We start from the raw sequence: 13,704 nt of genomic DNA on the forward strand, positions 1-13,704 counted from the left end.
TTGAAATACTGAGAATTACCTGTCTGGCTCAAATTGAGGTATCTGTTACTGAGTAGAAAGTCAGGCATAAACAACATAGAAGAGTGTTTTGATTTTTGTAGCTACCCTGAAACTCTCTTGTACTGACTATCTTGTCCTTCTGTTACTGCCATGAGGAGCTCCTCTCCATCACCCTCCTGCATTAGAGCTGAACTGCAACAACTGGCAAAAGCCTGGACAAACATCAGCCTCTTTCCAGGACGGATGAACATCTGTGTTGTACAGACAGTCTTAAATGGGGACACCAGTCAGCACCTAAATAAACAACTGAGTAGACTAAGAGGTCAACATAGTTGCAATTTACCAATTTACTGTCATTAACAGACAGTGGCCAAATGAGCAATATAAATGTACTTCAGACAACTATCCACAACGTTGATGTGATGATTTGCTCTGACTCTATTTCATACCAAACCGTGGCTAGTATGGTAGTGTTCTGTGCTTTGGAGGGTAGGAAAATGAAGTCACATAGTTCCTGTTTTCCTGGAGGGCAGACTTTAGAAGGCAAACATTAAATATGTATCCAAGTAATTACAATATAATATATAAATACCGATGGCTATAAAGTAGAATTAGATGAAGGGCTGTGAGTATTTAAAGTCTCATAGAAACGCTTATTATTAGAAGCACACATGGTGAAGTCCTATGCCTTAGGCCTCCTTCTTAGGAATCCCTATCAATCACATTAAGTCCCACAGACACATAATCAGCCATTAGACTTAACTATGTTTTTCTGTTTCATTTTTCACCACTGTTTCATATACCCCCATACTAATTCTTTATTGGATTTATCTTTTGTTCTGCTGGAGTATATACTCAAGTAATTTTTTAACAAAAGACTTAAATATACACCTATCAGAATGGCTAAAATAAAATAGTGACAAAAGCAAATGCTGGTGAAGATGAGAAGAAGCTAGATCACTCACACATTTCTGGTGGGAATGTAAAATGGCACAGCCATTCCAGAAAAGAGTATGGTTGTTTCATACAAAACCGAACGTGTGCTTACCACATGGCATAGCAATTGCAATCGGCATTTATACTAGAGAAATGAAAACTATGCTTATGCAAAAACCTGAATGCAAATGTTCATAGCAGCCTTATTTGTATAGCCAAAAACTAGAAAAAATCCACATGTTCTTCAGTAGGTGAATGGCTACACTGTGGTACATCCCTACCATGAAATATCACTCAGCAATAAAAAGGGGCAGACTATTGATACACGCAATAACTCGGATGCACCTCCAGGGTATTATGCCGCGTGAAAAAAGCTAGTCTCAGAGGTCACATACTGTATGATTCCATCTATATGGAATTCCTAAAATGACAAAATTATAGAGATGGAAAACAGATTGGTGGTTATGAGGGATTAGGGAGAGGTCTTGAGGGAGGGAGGGAGGTGGCTGTGGCTATATATAAAAGCGTAGCTTGAGGGATCTTTGTGGAGGAACTCTTCTGTATCTGACTGTGGTGGTGGTTGCATAAATCTACATGTGTATAAAGTTGTAGAGAAGTATACACATGCGCACGCATGAGTGCACACACAAATGAGTGCATGTAAAACTGACGAAATCTGAAAAGAGTCAGTGGATTGTACCAATGTCATTTTCCTGGTTGCAAAGGTTATACAAGATGTATGACCTTTCCTGTACAAAGGTCATACAAGATGTCACCAGTAGGGAAACCAGGTGAAGTATATATGAGATCTCTCTGTATTATTTCTTCCAACTGCATGTGAATCTATAATCATCTCAAAGTAACATTCATAGAAGAGAACTTGTAGGTAGAAAACTTTTTAAAGTTCTTGCATACATGACGATGTCTTTATTTCTGTTCTCACAAGGAAATCTGGCTTGGCTAGGCATAGACATCTATGTCCCAAATCATTTTCTCTCAGGATAGAGTGTGGAAGGCATTGTTCCACTGTTTCACAGAACTCTGTGATTCTCTCCAGCTCAAACAATCTTTGATTCTATGAATGGCTTTAATTTATTTATTTGTTCACCAACTTTACCTTAGCTTTATGTTTATATTGCAATGGTATCAAAGTAACTATTACAGATTGCAAAACTCATAATTTAAAACAATGGAACAAATCAAATATATCATGGGATTACAGGGTTTATAAAACATAATTTGAAAGACAGTGAATTTATCTATAACTATTTGGTAGGTAATCTTTCAAGGTATGGTACAGAGATGGGAGCCGATGATACTCCTATCCCATGCTCAGGTTTTAGCTGAAGTCTAAAAACAAAATCCAATTCCTTACCAAGAAAGCAAATAGCTTAAACGTAAGCATTGTCATCAGGAAGAGCTGTACGTCTTTTCTCTAGTAAGTCTAAAGCACTTTTTGCTCTTTAATGATAACTGGGAAGGCAACCAATATTAAAAGAAAAGAACTGTCAAAACTAAATGCAAAAAAATTAGTGCTAAATGAAATTACAGCTGAGGGGTAAACACTAGTCATAATGCTACATTAAGTATTCTAGAAAAGAACTCACATTGTAACCCATACAAACATGCCCATAGCTGAGAGGAAACTGATCTACAAATTTAGATCTTGCCAAACATAGTTAGAAAGGAAGATCCTAGTTTCCACATCAAAAAGTCTCAGTATTCTTAAGACTGGTTTCATTAAATTCTGAGGACCTATTAATATTTATGGTGACAGACATTTGTGTGAAAAAAAGAAAATTGGTTCCACACTATTTAAAAATTAATAACTTTGCTGCTCAACAAAAAATGATAATAAATGTAAAATAAGTCATTTAGGTCATTAATTATCCAGACTGTCTGATATGACTCCCACTTGAAGGAATAAGAAATATTTGGATTATAAACACAAGTTCTCACTAATATGCTTTGTGTCAATGTCATTTTCCCAGGGTTATCAATAAATATTGCAGGATGAAATAATTTGTCAAATTAATTAAATGACATGGGACTCTTTAGATAGATAAGTTATGTCAGAGAAGAAATAATTATAGCAAGTCAAAAATGAATATGAAAATAGTTCCTAACTGTTTTTCCAAAATTAATACATAAATTTCCAATTCAAAAGAGTTTTTATCATAATCTTGAAACATGTACTAAGTGTATGCAATAAGCAGGTGTTGTAGGTGTAGACAGATAGAAGGACTGAGCTTTGGCTTTGGGATATTTACAGTCTAGCTGAGGAGAGAGTAAATATACCCAAAGGAGACAGGGGTCAGCACTGAATAAAATAAAGTCTAATGACTATTTACAACATTGCTTCTTATGGAAAAATAACTGAAATATAATACACTTCTGTTACACAAATGATGTACAATATGGAGACAATAGTACAGTTTTTCAAATAATCCCAAGTGATTCAAAATGGAGATCATCTGCTTTATGGAATTCTCAATGCCATGTTTGGCAGGCATTGTAACCATACTGGATACTTCCTCCAAAATAGGCAGAACCTAAAAAACAGCTGGCTACATAAAAGTCACTAAAGATAGATCTTCTTGGAAGTGCACCTAAACCTGTCTCTCTTTATTATCAGATAGTTTACTGCATTTATTCCTTTGTTCAAATGCATATTTCAATAAACATTTACTAAGCACCAGGCCATGCAGATTGAAAACAGATTATGGTTTGATCCTCAGGCTTAAGGACCTACATGTGAATAAGTGAAATAGTGTGTTAAATCTCACTCAAGAGGTAAACCCAGGATGTCTGGGGACCCACAGCATGGTGGGCTTCAGGGAAGTGATGCCTGGGTAGTCCTGAGATGAGCAGATGAGGGCCAGGGGGAGAAGAGTGAAGAGGAATGACCCAGCAGAGTGAGGTATGCACGAAAAGACCAAAACCTTTAGACAATGTGTCCAGTAGAGCAGAATGGCTGGAGAAGGGAGCAAGAAGCTGAAGAAGGAAGCTGAAGGAGCATCTGGAGAAGGTGACAGGGCCCAGATCAGGAAGGATCTGACTGTTCCAAGCTAGGAACTATGGGCTGTGGCCCAAAGGCAGTGGGGAACCTCAGCTAGAGGATCATTAGGAGGTGGTGGTCTTGTGATCTGAGGATCACTTTGGCAGTTGCAGATGTGTTGGAAGGCAATGATACCGAAAACTACTTAAGAGGCTACCGCAAAACTCCAGGTGATGAATAATCAGGGTCTCAATCAAGTCCATGGCCATGCATATGGAGAGGAGAGGGCAGATCCAAGAGTTATTTAGGAGGCAGACTGGATGGGACACGGGGATTTACTGAGTGTGGAGAAAGAGAAGAAGAAAGAAGGAAGGAAAGGGTAGCTTCAGGGTACTGATGTAGGTAACTGGCTGCATGATGACCATGTTCCCCAGGCCAGGGACAACCGGATGAGGAGTGGCCTTGGGGTTAGATGATGGACTACCTGGGAAGAGCAGTTTTCAAACAGAACATGCATCTCAGCTTGTTTGTCACATGGGGACCACCATAGGGCGTGGTTTGAGTAAATCCTACTTCCTGTTTTTGATAGCAAGTGACCTGTGATGTCCTGGCAGTACTTCTTCCTTGCCATCACAACTCTTTCCCTGGGCCAAGTTCACTTACAGGTGTAGACGGCTGTCACAGCAGGTAGAGGATGAGGCCAAAGGAGAGGAAATGCTCCGAGAAAGGGAACCCAATTATTTACATGTCCATTTTCCCCAGACACGGCTGACAGGGAACAGCAATGTAGGGGTCAGAGAGAACCCAAGATCTGGATCCCTGCTTTTGGAAAGAGCCCTTTGTTTGAATCCCTTGGCGAAGTGGGCTCAGCAGGATTGAAGAATAAAGTGAGTCCAGTTTTCTAGAAGAGTTCTGAGTGGTGACTATGCTATGTGGAGGAGTTAGGGATGGACCATCATAGGCGGCAGGCTTATAGACAAGGGCCCAAGGCCACGCTGAGGAAGCCAGGACAGGGATGTGGGGGAAGATGGCATTTGTCAAGAGGGCTCCTTGTGGGATGAGGCGGTTCAGGGCATTTCAGATGCCGAGCCCAGAAGCAGCAGCTCTGACTGGGAATCAGGGAAGTAGTCTGCGGGGAGCAGGCAACAACGTTCAGAGGTCAAGCTGGGTCATAAGTCATGCAGGTATCTTCTGGCCAGCAGTTATGCAAGAGCAATGGAACCCTGGGGCCCGAGATGTCAGGCAAAAATATGAAAGAAGAGCAGGGCAGGAAGCAAGAGCAGGTCAGCAAGAGGTCAGGAGGCTTATGGTACTGCCTGGGAATGACAGAAAAGCTGGGGTCCAAAGGTCTGGAATTCTCAGATTTGCTACTTCTAAGCCCTTAAGAGGTCCCTGGCACCACCAGAAAGGGTCTTTGACATTATTTGGCTCCTGACTGCTTTCCTCTCCCACCTTACATGCTCTCCCTTACTATTAACTGCTGCACCACCAAACAACTCTAGTTCTTGGAACACGTCATGCTTTTTCACGCCTAGCTTATATTGTTTTCTCTTCCTCAAAATACACTTCTACTGCTTTGCCTACCTGGAGAACTCTTCTCTCTCAAAACCAAGGTATGCTGTCAGCTACTCTGATCCTGCCCAGGTCTGAGAACATTATCATTGTACTTAATACACTGTCTGGCAATTGATTAAAAATGGAGGTCATTCACCTTATGCTGGCACATAGTAGGCCTGCAATATATATCTGATAAGTGAGTGAAAGGATGTATCCTAATATGGGTCTAGTTCACCTTTCTCTGGCTGGGCGCTGACACAGTAATGCAGTCCCCTGACTGGTTTGTTTCTAGAGCCTTAGCAGTACTGCCTCACTTAGACAGAGGAATGTTAACAGCAAAGAATCCCAATCATCTGGCGCTGGCACAAGCCCTGGGGTGACCTCACGTCCTCCCTGGATCTCCCAGCACCTCAGCTAGCACTAAAGCTCAGTTCTGCAAGTGAGGGAGATGTCAAGGCAAGAGATGCTCCTGGCAATGTCAAGCAGACACTCCATTCCAGCCATCCAGGGTGTTGGCCCTTCAGAGGACGGCCTGAAGAAAGGGAGATGACTACTGCACGGCTCCAGGAAGGGGGTTCTCAGCCTGGGGTGCGGAGGTGTCAGGGGACGATGGGCTCTAAGATATTCATGAACTGTTGTGTGGATAGACATTTTTCTGGGGAGATGGCTCCCAGCTTTCATCAATTTTGCAAAGAGGTCCATGACTATTAAATATTAAGACCTATCATTCCAGAAACGTGCCTTCCTCAAGGCAGCTCTGCTCACAGAACCAGCTGCTGACTCCAGATCACAGACGCCTTGGTCACAGTCGAGGCAGATCATGGAAGGGACTCAGGTTCCCCCACAGCGAGGCATGTACACACTCCCTCCCACCCTGAGAAAAGACTTTCTGAAGATAAACATTGCGCGTAATTTAAGGAAGTTCTGAGATCTGCATCTTGTACAAGATCAAATGCAATCAGTGAGAGGGAGTCAGCCTTAGAATACCTCGCCATTGACCTTCCTTAGGACAACAAATCTTCCAAAAAATGAAAAATAAAAAGGCAAATCTCCAGGGTCTCATTCCTGATGAAGAGTCATGTTTGACCTCGTTCTATCAGTAATGGGCTCAGGAAATACTAATAAACAGACAAATCCTGTGCAACGACTCCTTTACATTTCACCTTTCCTTTTTTTCTGGCGTAGAAGCCTGTGGTTTTGGAAGACAGCAGGAAAAAGGCTTTCCATATTAAAGAGGCAAGACGTGCACGCGCGCACACACAAAAAGAAAGCAAATCTAAAACTGGAGAGGCTTGTACTAAACTCTGGGGAATCGAGAGTTACTTTTCACCCACATCCTGTAAGGGCAGAAAAAGCACCGGAAAAGGTTTCTACTAAAATATGTGTGTTTTGTTTTTTCTTTTTTAAAGAAAAACATGAATCACTCATATCCACTCTGATATCTGAACAGCTCAGCTGGACACTTTTTTGTTTGCTTGGTTCCCACTGTTCTTCCCCCGACTTCTGAAAAGATAATTTTAAAAAGTGCTTACAGTAAATCTTTAAATTTCCATTGTTAAGAGCATGCAGTTTGTACCCAAACAGGTGTGGGCTCTGCCATTGACGTGCTAAGTAATGCTGGACAGGTTCCTTAACCTCTTTCAGAGCCTAATTATCGATCAATTAAAATGTGAGTATGAATAATACTGACTTCAAATGGTTGCTGAGAGAATTAAATGAAACGATGCATTAAAAAATCATAGACTATACCATGTCTACTGAGGCAAGGGAAACAAAAGAAAAACAAACAAATGGGACTACATCAGACTAAAGATCTTTTGCAAGGCAAAGGAGACCATGAACAAAACGAAAAGACAACCCATCAACTGGGAGAAAATATTTGCAAATCATATCTGACAAGGGTTAATTTCCAAAATATATAAAGAACTCGTACAACTCAAAAACAAAAAAACCCAAACAACTCGATCAAAAGGTGGGCAGAGGATATGAACAGAAATTTTTCCAAAGAAGATATACAGATGGCCAATAGGCACATGAAAGATGTTCAACATCACTAATCATTAGGGAAATGCAAATCAAAACTATAATGAGATACCACCTTACAACCATCAGAACGGCTATAACGAACAAGGCCAAAAATAACAAATACTGGAGAGGATGTGGAGAAAAGTGAACCCTCACACACTGCTGGTGGGAATGTGACCTGGTGCAGCTGCTATGGAAAACAGTATGGAGATTTCTCAAAAAATTAAAAACAGAAACACCATATGATCCAGCTATTCCACTACTGGGTATTTATCCAAAGAACCTGAGATCAACAATTCAAAGAGATCTATGCACTCCTATGTTCACTGCAGCATTATTCACAATAGCCAAGACATGGAAGAAACCCAAGTGCCCATCAACAGATGAATGGATAAAGAAGATATGGTATATATATATACAATGGAATACTACTCTGTCATAAAAAAGACAAAACCATCTGATTTGCAACAACATGGATGGCCCTTGAGGGTATTATGTTAAGTGAAATAAGCCAGACCAAGAAAGACAAACACTGTGTGATTTCACTCAAATGTGGAAGATAAACAAATACATGGATAAGCAGAACTGATTAGTGGTTACCAGACGGGAAGAGGGTGGAGGGGAGGGTGAAAGGGGTAAAGGGGCACATATATACGGTGATGGATAAAAATTAGACTGTTGGTGGTGAGCACAATGCAGTCTATACAGAAACTGACATATAATGATGTACACCTGAAATTACACAATGTTATAAGTCAATATGACCTCAATAAAATAATTTTTAAAAAAATCGTAGACTAGCCTAGCATACTCTAAGCACCCAATAAATGATAGCCAAAGAATAGGAGCTGTGGAGTTATATCTCTATCAATAAAACAAAAGATTTCAAGGACACACCCTTGTGCATTCTCATACACGTTATAATATGTAGAAAGAAAGACCCATAAATAGTAGGACTGCTTCTCAGTGAGGATTCCTCACTTTATAGGTCACATGGGGCAGTTATACTGCCTTCCTCACCTTCAGGTGAGCTTGAGTCTGGCAGAGAAGGGACCCCCTCCCCTGAAGCAGCACAGGTCATCTGTCCAGGCCCACAGAAGGCCCAGGAAGCCACAGCCTGGAAGGCATACCTCGTATTTCCCAGTGACCAGGCCCTGTGAGTCCTATCTGCTCTTCCAGAAAGCCCTGGTCAGGCCAGGGCCCAACCCTGCACCGTCATGCCTTCTGCCCACCTCTACTATGCCCAACTTAGCTGAGAATCTAGACGGTTCTCCCAAGTTCATCTGGGACAGGAAATGATGTTTCTGAGAATTGTTACTCAAATGATCATCATCCTTCAGAAGCCATGAGAGTTGCATTTTTATCTTTTTCTCCAAAAGAACTTTTACCTACTTTCTGTAAATTCACCAAGTCAGAAAAATCTTTCCCAGGTTTTGGCTTTCCTTTTGTTTTTTCTAAGTACTGCAGGCTGGGGGACTTCGAAGTAGGAATTCTTCCTTACTTTTGACAATCACTCTGGCTAAGTTTGTAGTAATGGTCTTTGCTCCAACTGTCGAGCCTCACTCCTCATCGCCTCTTACTCAGATCACATAAGACAATTCCAGCAACGGTACTGCTTACCTCCTGGTGCCGCATCCACACCAAATATCCAGGGATCCACTTATCAATTCCACCAAGAGCATTTTCTCTAAACTTCTCTCCCTGGTCGGAATCTTACCTCTTCCAAGATTTGTATATGGTTTTTCTTGCAAATTACTGCATTAAACCTAAATTTCTTTCCCCTCCAGTTTAACTACCTTTCCCACAGAAGGTGAAAAGAAAAAAAAATTCTTGTTTCATTTTATGAAAGAAAGCTGACTTAACTTATTAGTAAAATCAACAGAGACTCCAGACAATTCCTGTATCATCCAACAATTCCTTTAGCATCAAGGAAGCAAGGATCAGCACCAGGATTGGGAACAATGGGATTCTCCTTGTCCATGTTGGACATTCCTTACAAAGGTTACATTATCACAGATGACTTTTCAAAGGAAATCAAGCAACGACACTTCCTTACCCGGCAGTCTCTCTGAAGTGTTTTCATGAGTGCATTGTATGTTTCAGTATCAAAATACAGCCCTTCGTGCATGTCTTGCAGGAAATCTAAATCCTTAAACGTGGGGTTGGATTTCTCTCTCTCTTTTCGGGATGCTCTTCGCTTGTAAGTTGAGCCTTTCAAGTCATAAGTAAAGTGCATTCTCATGAAACGTGGCAAGACGTTGTTCATCACCACAATCCTGATGTTGATGCCCCCTGATTGCATGCAATACAGGCCATAAAATTTTGGCAAAAGAGTCCGTGGATTCTGGTTTAAATTCTACAAAGAGAAAAAGGAAAAAAATGTTTAAAATCTCCTGTTTTTACAAAATAATGCTCCATTAAAAATGTGTTTTCATCTAATATGATAATTAAAAATGGAATGTGATTATCTTTATTAATAGCCATTGCTAAAATTTTGCTGTTTCTAATCTAGTTCTTAAGTCGGCTTATTAAAACATCAACTTTATCTTTCTACTAAGGGCATTAAAAGCGACTGAACTGAAAATGGACAGAATCTCCCAAATTAGCTCTAACTAAAAACAGAGAATTGATTAGTGCCCTGTGTGACTATTCTCTAAGATAGCTAAAGCGAAAATTAATTGCTGGCGTATAAGGAATGAACATTTTAAATTTTAATAGCTCCCGAAAAACTGTCTTCCAAAATGGCTAGACCAATTTACAATCACATTTTGTAAGATCCCATATGTCTCATCACTCTTACCAGGGCTGAAGATCACCAACCTTTAAGATCATTGTAAGCATGGTTGGTGAAAAGCAGAAACTTGTTTTCAAAATCTGAATACCACTGATTATTAGATAAATTCACTATTCTTTAACTTATTTCTAGCCACCTCAGAGATAATTTTAAGTTAATATCCTTTGCTCATTTTTCTATAGATTTTTGTCATTGTTGGAGTTCTTGATATATTCTGGATATTTACCATTTTCCTATTCTACGTGGAGTATTTTCTCCCAGTATGTTGTCTTTTTTATTATAAAAATAAGGAATACATGTCTGTTTTTGTTCCACTTCAAAAGTAGGAAAGAAATTAAAAATAGTTTACTAAAGGGCATATCTATCTATCTGTAAATGAAAAATCTCCTAACCCTGAGCCTTCCTCTAATCCCCAACTTCTGAGGAAACTACTAATTCCACTTTCTATTATTCTAGAAATATTTGATTTACTTATATTAATTTTACTTATATTAATTTTGTCTGGTATTTTTTTTGTTATACACATTTTTTTATGCCTTTTGTTGTAGTTACATTTACGTACTTGTTTCCTGTGTTTTTTTTTTGCTTCTTGTTTGAGAAAGCTTTTTATACCGAAAGGTTATAAATTTCTTTTCTTTCCTTCCAAACTTTTAATAGCTTTGGTCATTACATTTGGTTTTTACTCTACATGAAATTATTTTTCATGTGTGGAAGATCTGAAATACGGAATTTAATTTGTTTTCTCAAATGCATAACCATTTATTGAACAGTCTGTCCTTTCCTAATTAAGTCCCTCCTACATCATACAATAAGCTGTCCAAAAGACATGGGTCTATTTCTGGACGCTTTAGTTGAACATTGATCTATTTGTCTAGAACTGTACTAATACCACATCTTTAATAATGGTATAGGTTTATAGATTTTTAGTATATATTATGGCAGGCCCACCATTTTTCTTCTTCATCAAAAATGTTTTGTCCAGGGGCTGGCCCGGTGGCATAGTGGTTAAGTTTGTGCACTCTGCTTCAGTGGCCCCAGGTTCACAGGTTTGGATCCTGGGAGTGGACCTAGCACCAGTCAACAAGCCATGTTGTGGCAGCATCCCACATAAACTAGAGGAAGACTGACACAGTTGTTAGCTCAGTGACAATCCTCCTCAAGTAAAAAGAGGAAGATTGGCAACAGATGTTAGCTCAGGGCCAATCTTCCTCACACACACAAAAAAATGTTTTGTCCATTCTTACAACATTTCTCTTCCAATGTTTATTTTTTGAAATGCTCTTAACATGCTATTTGTTTTCATTTTCAAATGAATCAACTCTGTCAACTTCAGGGGAAAATCCTATTGTCATTTTCATTGAATTAGATGGATTTATAAGTTGATTTGGGAGTAAATGAAATCTTTACAAAACTGAGTTCAGGAATGATGCATATGTCTTCATTATTTCATATAGTTTTGATGTCCTTCAATAACACTTTGTAGTTTCATTCACATTGGTCTTATATAAGTGTTTTTATAGACCCAAGTATTTTAGAGTTCTTATTATAACAATTCCTTTTGGATTATTGTTCACGTGTTATATTTACTATAACTTGCTTTCCCAATCAGAATTATAGTATGTCTTCATTTATTTATATCTTTATTTTTTCAATAAAGTTCATTATAAATTATTGTCATCATGAATGAGATCTCTTTTTTCCCTTATATTCTTCAACTCTATATGATCTACCTAATGGAATACAATGGATTTTGAGGGCTTATCTTACATCCTGCAAATCTGCTGGACTCTCATTGCCTCTAGAAACTGTTGGTTTATTTTCCTCAAGCTTTGCTCGTTTTCAATTGTACCATTTGCAGAGAACAGTGTTTATACTTTTCTTCTATTTATTTTCATACTCAAAAAGTTATTCCTAAGGATTCTAGCAAATATATCAGAAAGAACCATTGATGGAAGGCATCCTTGTCTTTTTCTATTATTTCTAGGGAAGGGGCTCTTGTTCTTCCCCATGAGCTATTATGCGAGCTCTTGGAGACTGATAAATGTAGAATATGTTTGTGTTCATTTACTTATGTTAAAAAAGTTCCCTGCCAATTTTTAATTAAGAGAAGATGTTGAATTTTGATTGCCTTAGTTTCTCCTCAACATCTGTTTGGATAACCACATGATGTTCACATGTTTTCTTCTTAATGTGATGAATTATATTCTTTGCTATACTAGTTCATATAATTGGGATAAAACCACTTCTTCAGCTAAATTTTAAAATTTTATTTAATCAATTTAAATTTAATAGTCACAAATGGCTATGGCTACTACATTGGACAATGCAGTTCTAGAAGAAGAGACTAGTCTATTCCTAGAACCATAGAAGTTTAAGATTTACTCACTTAGCAGATTAGCAAAGAGAGTGATACCAGCCCTGATATCCGTTGAACCCAGCATATATGGGGTTAAAACCAAAGCACTCATTCCCTGCTCACTCCCTGGCTTCCTGGCTCCAGAATCCACTATCCACCATGGAGACAAATGGCCAAGGACAGCCACCTGGATTCTTTATCTCCTCCTCCTCCCCACTACAAGCAGCCTCCCCAGGCTGGTGGGAAAGCTCCCCCTGGCAAGGCCATATGCTCCCCCTCCCCTACCTAAAACCCAAAGAAAAACCCTTACTTTTAGTTTTTCAAGGAGTTTGGGATTTCAGCATTAGCTGCTCTTTCTCCTTGCTCAGCACTGTGCAATAATAAAATTCCTACTTTCTTTCACTATACCCAGTGTCAGTGATTGGCTTGGGTACAACGGATGAGCCAACTCACTTCAGGTTTGATATCAAGAGCAATGTCAGTTTGATCCCAATTTTAGATTATTTAAAAATGTATATATGAATAGAATACATCTGAACAGATATACACCATCAAATAATAGTAATACGTATCTCTGGGAAAGGAATTATAGTTGGTTGCATTTTTTCTTCTTTTCCATATTTTCTATTTTCTGTAATATAAAGTAGACAATTTGCTCTAAAAAATAAAGAAAAAGCAAACTACTTCTTCAAGATCAAAACCTTTTAAATCTGTGCATGCTGGTCCACTAAGATTTTTATTTAGATTTTTGATACCTATATTTATATGTGAGACATTTATAGCATTTAATATTGTCTCTAGTAGATTCTGGAATTAGATAATACTTGTACATACAAATGAGCTGTGTGACATCTCATCAATTTTGTTTTGAAACAAAGATGTCAATTATCACCTCTCATAGCAAACGAACGGCAGAACTGGGGCTTTTGAAATCCAAACTTGTTCCTGTAGCCACTCCAATCACAGAAAATTAATAACTGTTATGAAAGTACAAAGAAACTGGAGCTATGAAAATGATAAGACTGCTTAAGGAAAAGT

General features: G+C 38.9%; 1 protein-coding gene across 8 annotated transcripts in view; it reads right to left on the reverse strand.

Moving 5' to 3' along the window:
- Window positions 1-13,704, reverse strand: part of PIP5K1B (phosphatidylinositol-4-phosphate 5-kinase type 1 beta) — a 279,654-nt gene that overhangs the window by 91,794 nt on the left and 174,156 nt on the right. For all 8 annotated transcript variants that reach the window (XM_070590460.1, XM_070590458.1, XM_070590464.1 and 5 more), the window contains one exon: window positions 9,573-9,872. In XM_070590460.1, coding sequence (XP_070446561.1) covers window positions 9,573-9,872 — 300 coding nt within the window. The remainder of the gene's footprint in view (window positions 1-9,572; window positions 9,873-13,704) is intronic.

Source organism: Equus przewalskii, chromosome 22 (genome assembly GCF_037783145.1).
Source record: "Equus przewalskii isolate Varuska chromosome 22, EquPr2, whole genome shotgun sequence".
Lineage (NCBI taxonomy): Eukaryota > Metazoa > Chordata > Mammalia > Perissodactyla > Equidae > Equus > Equus przewalskii.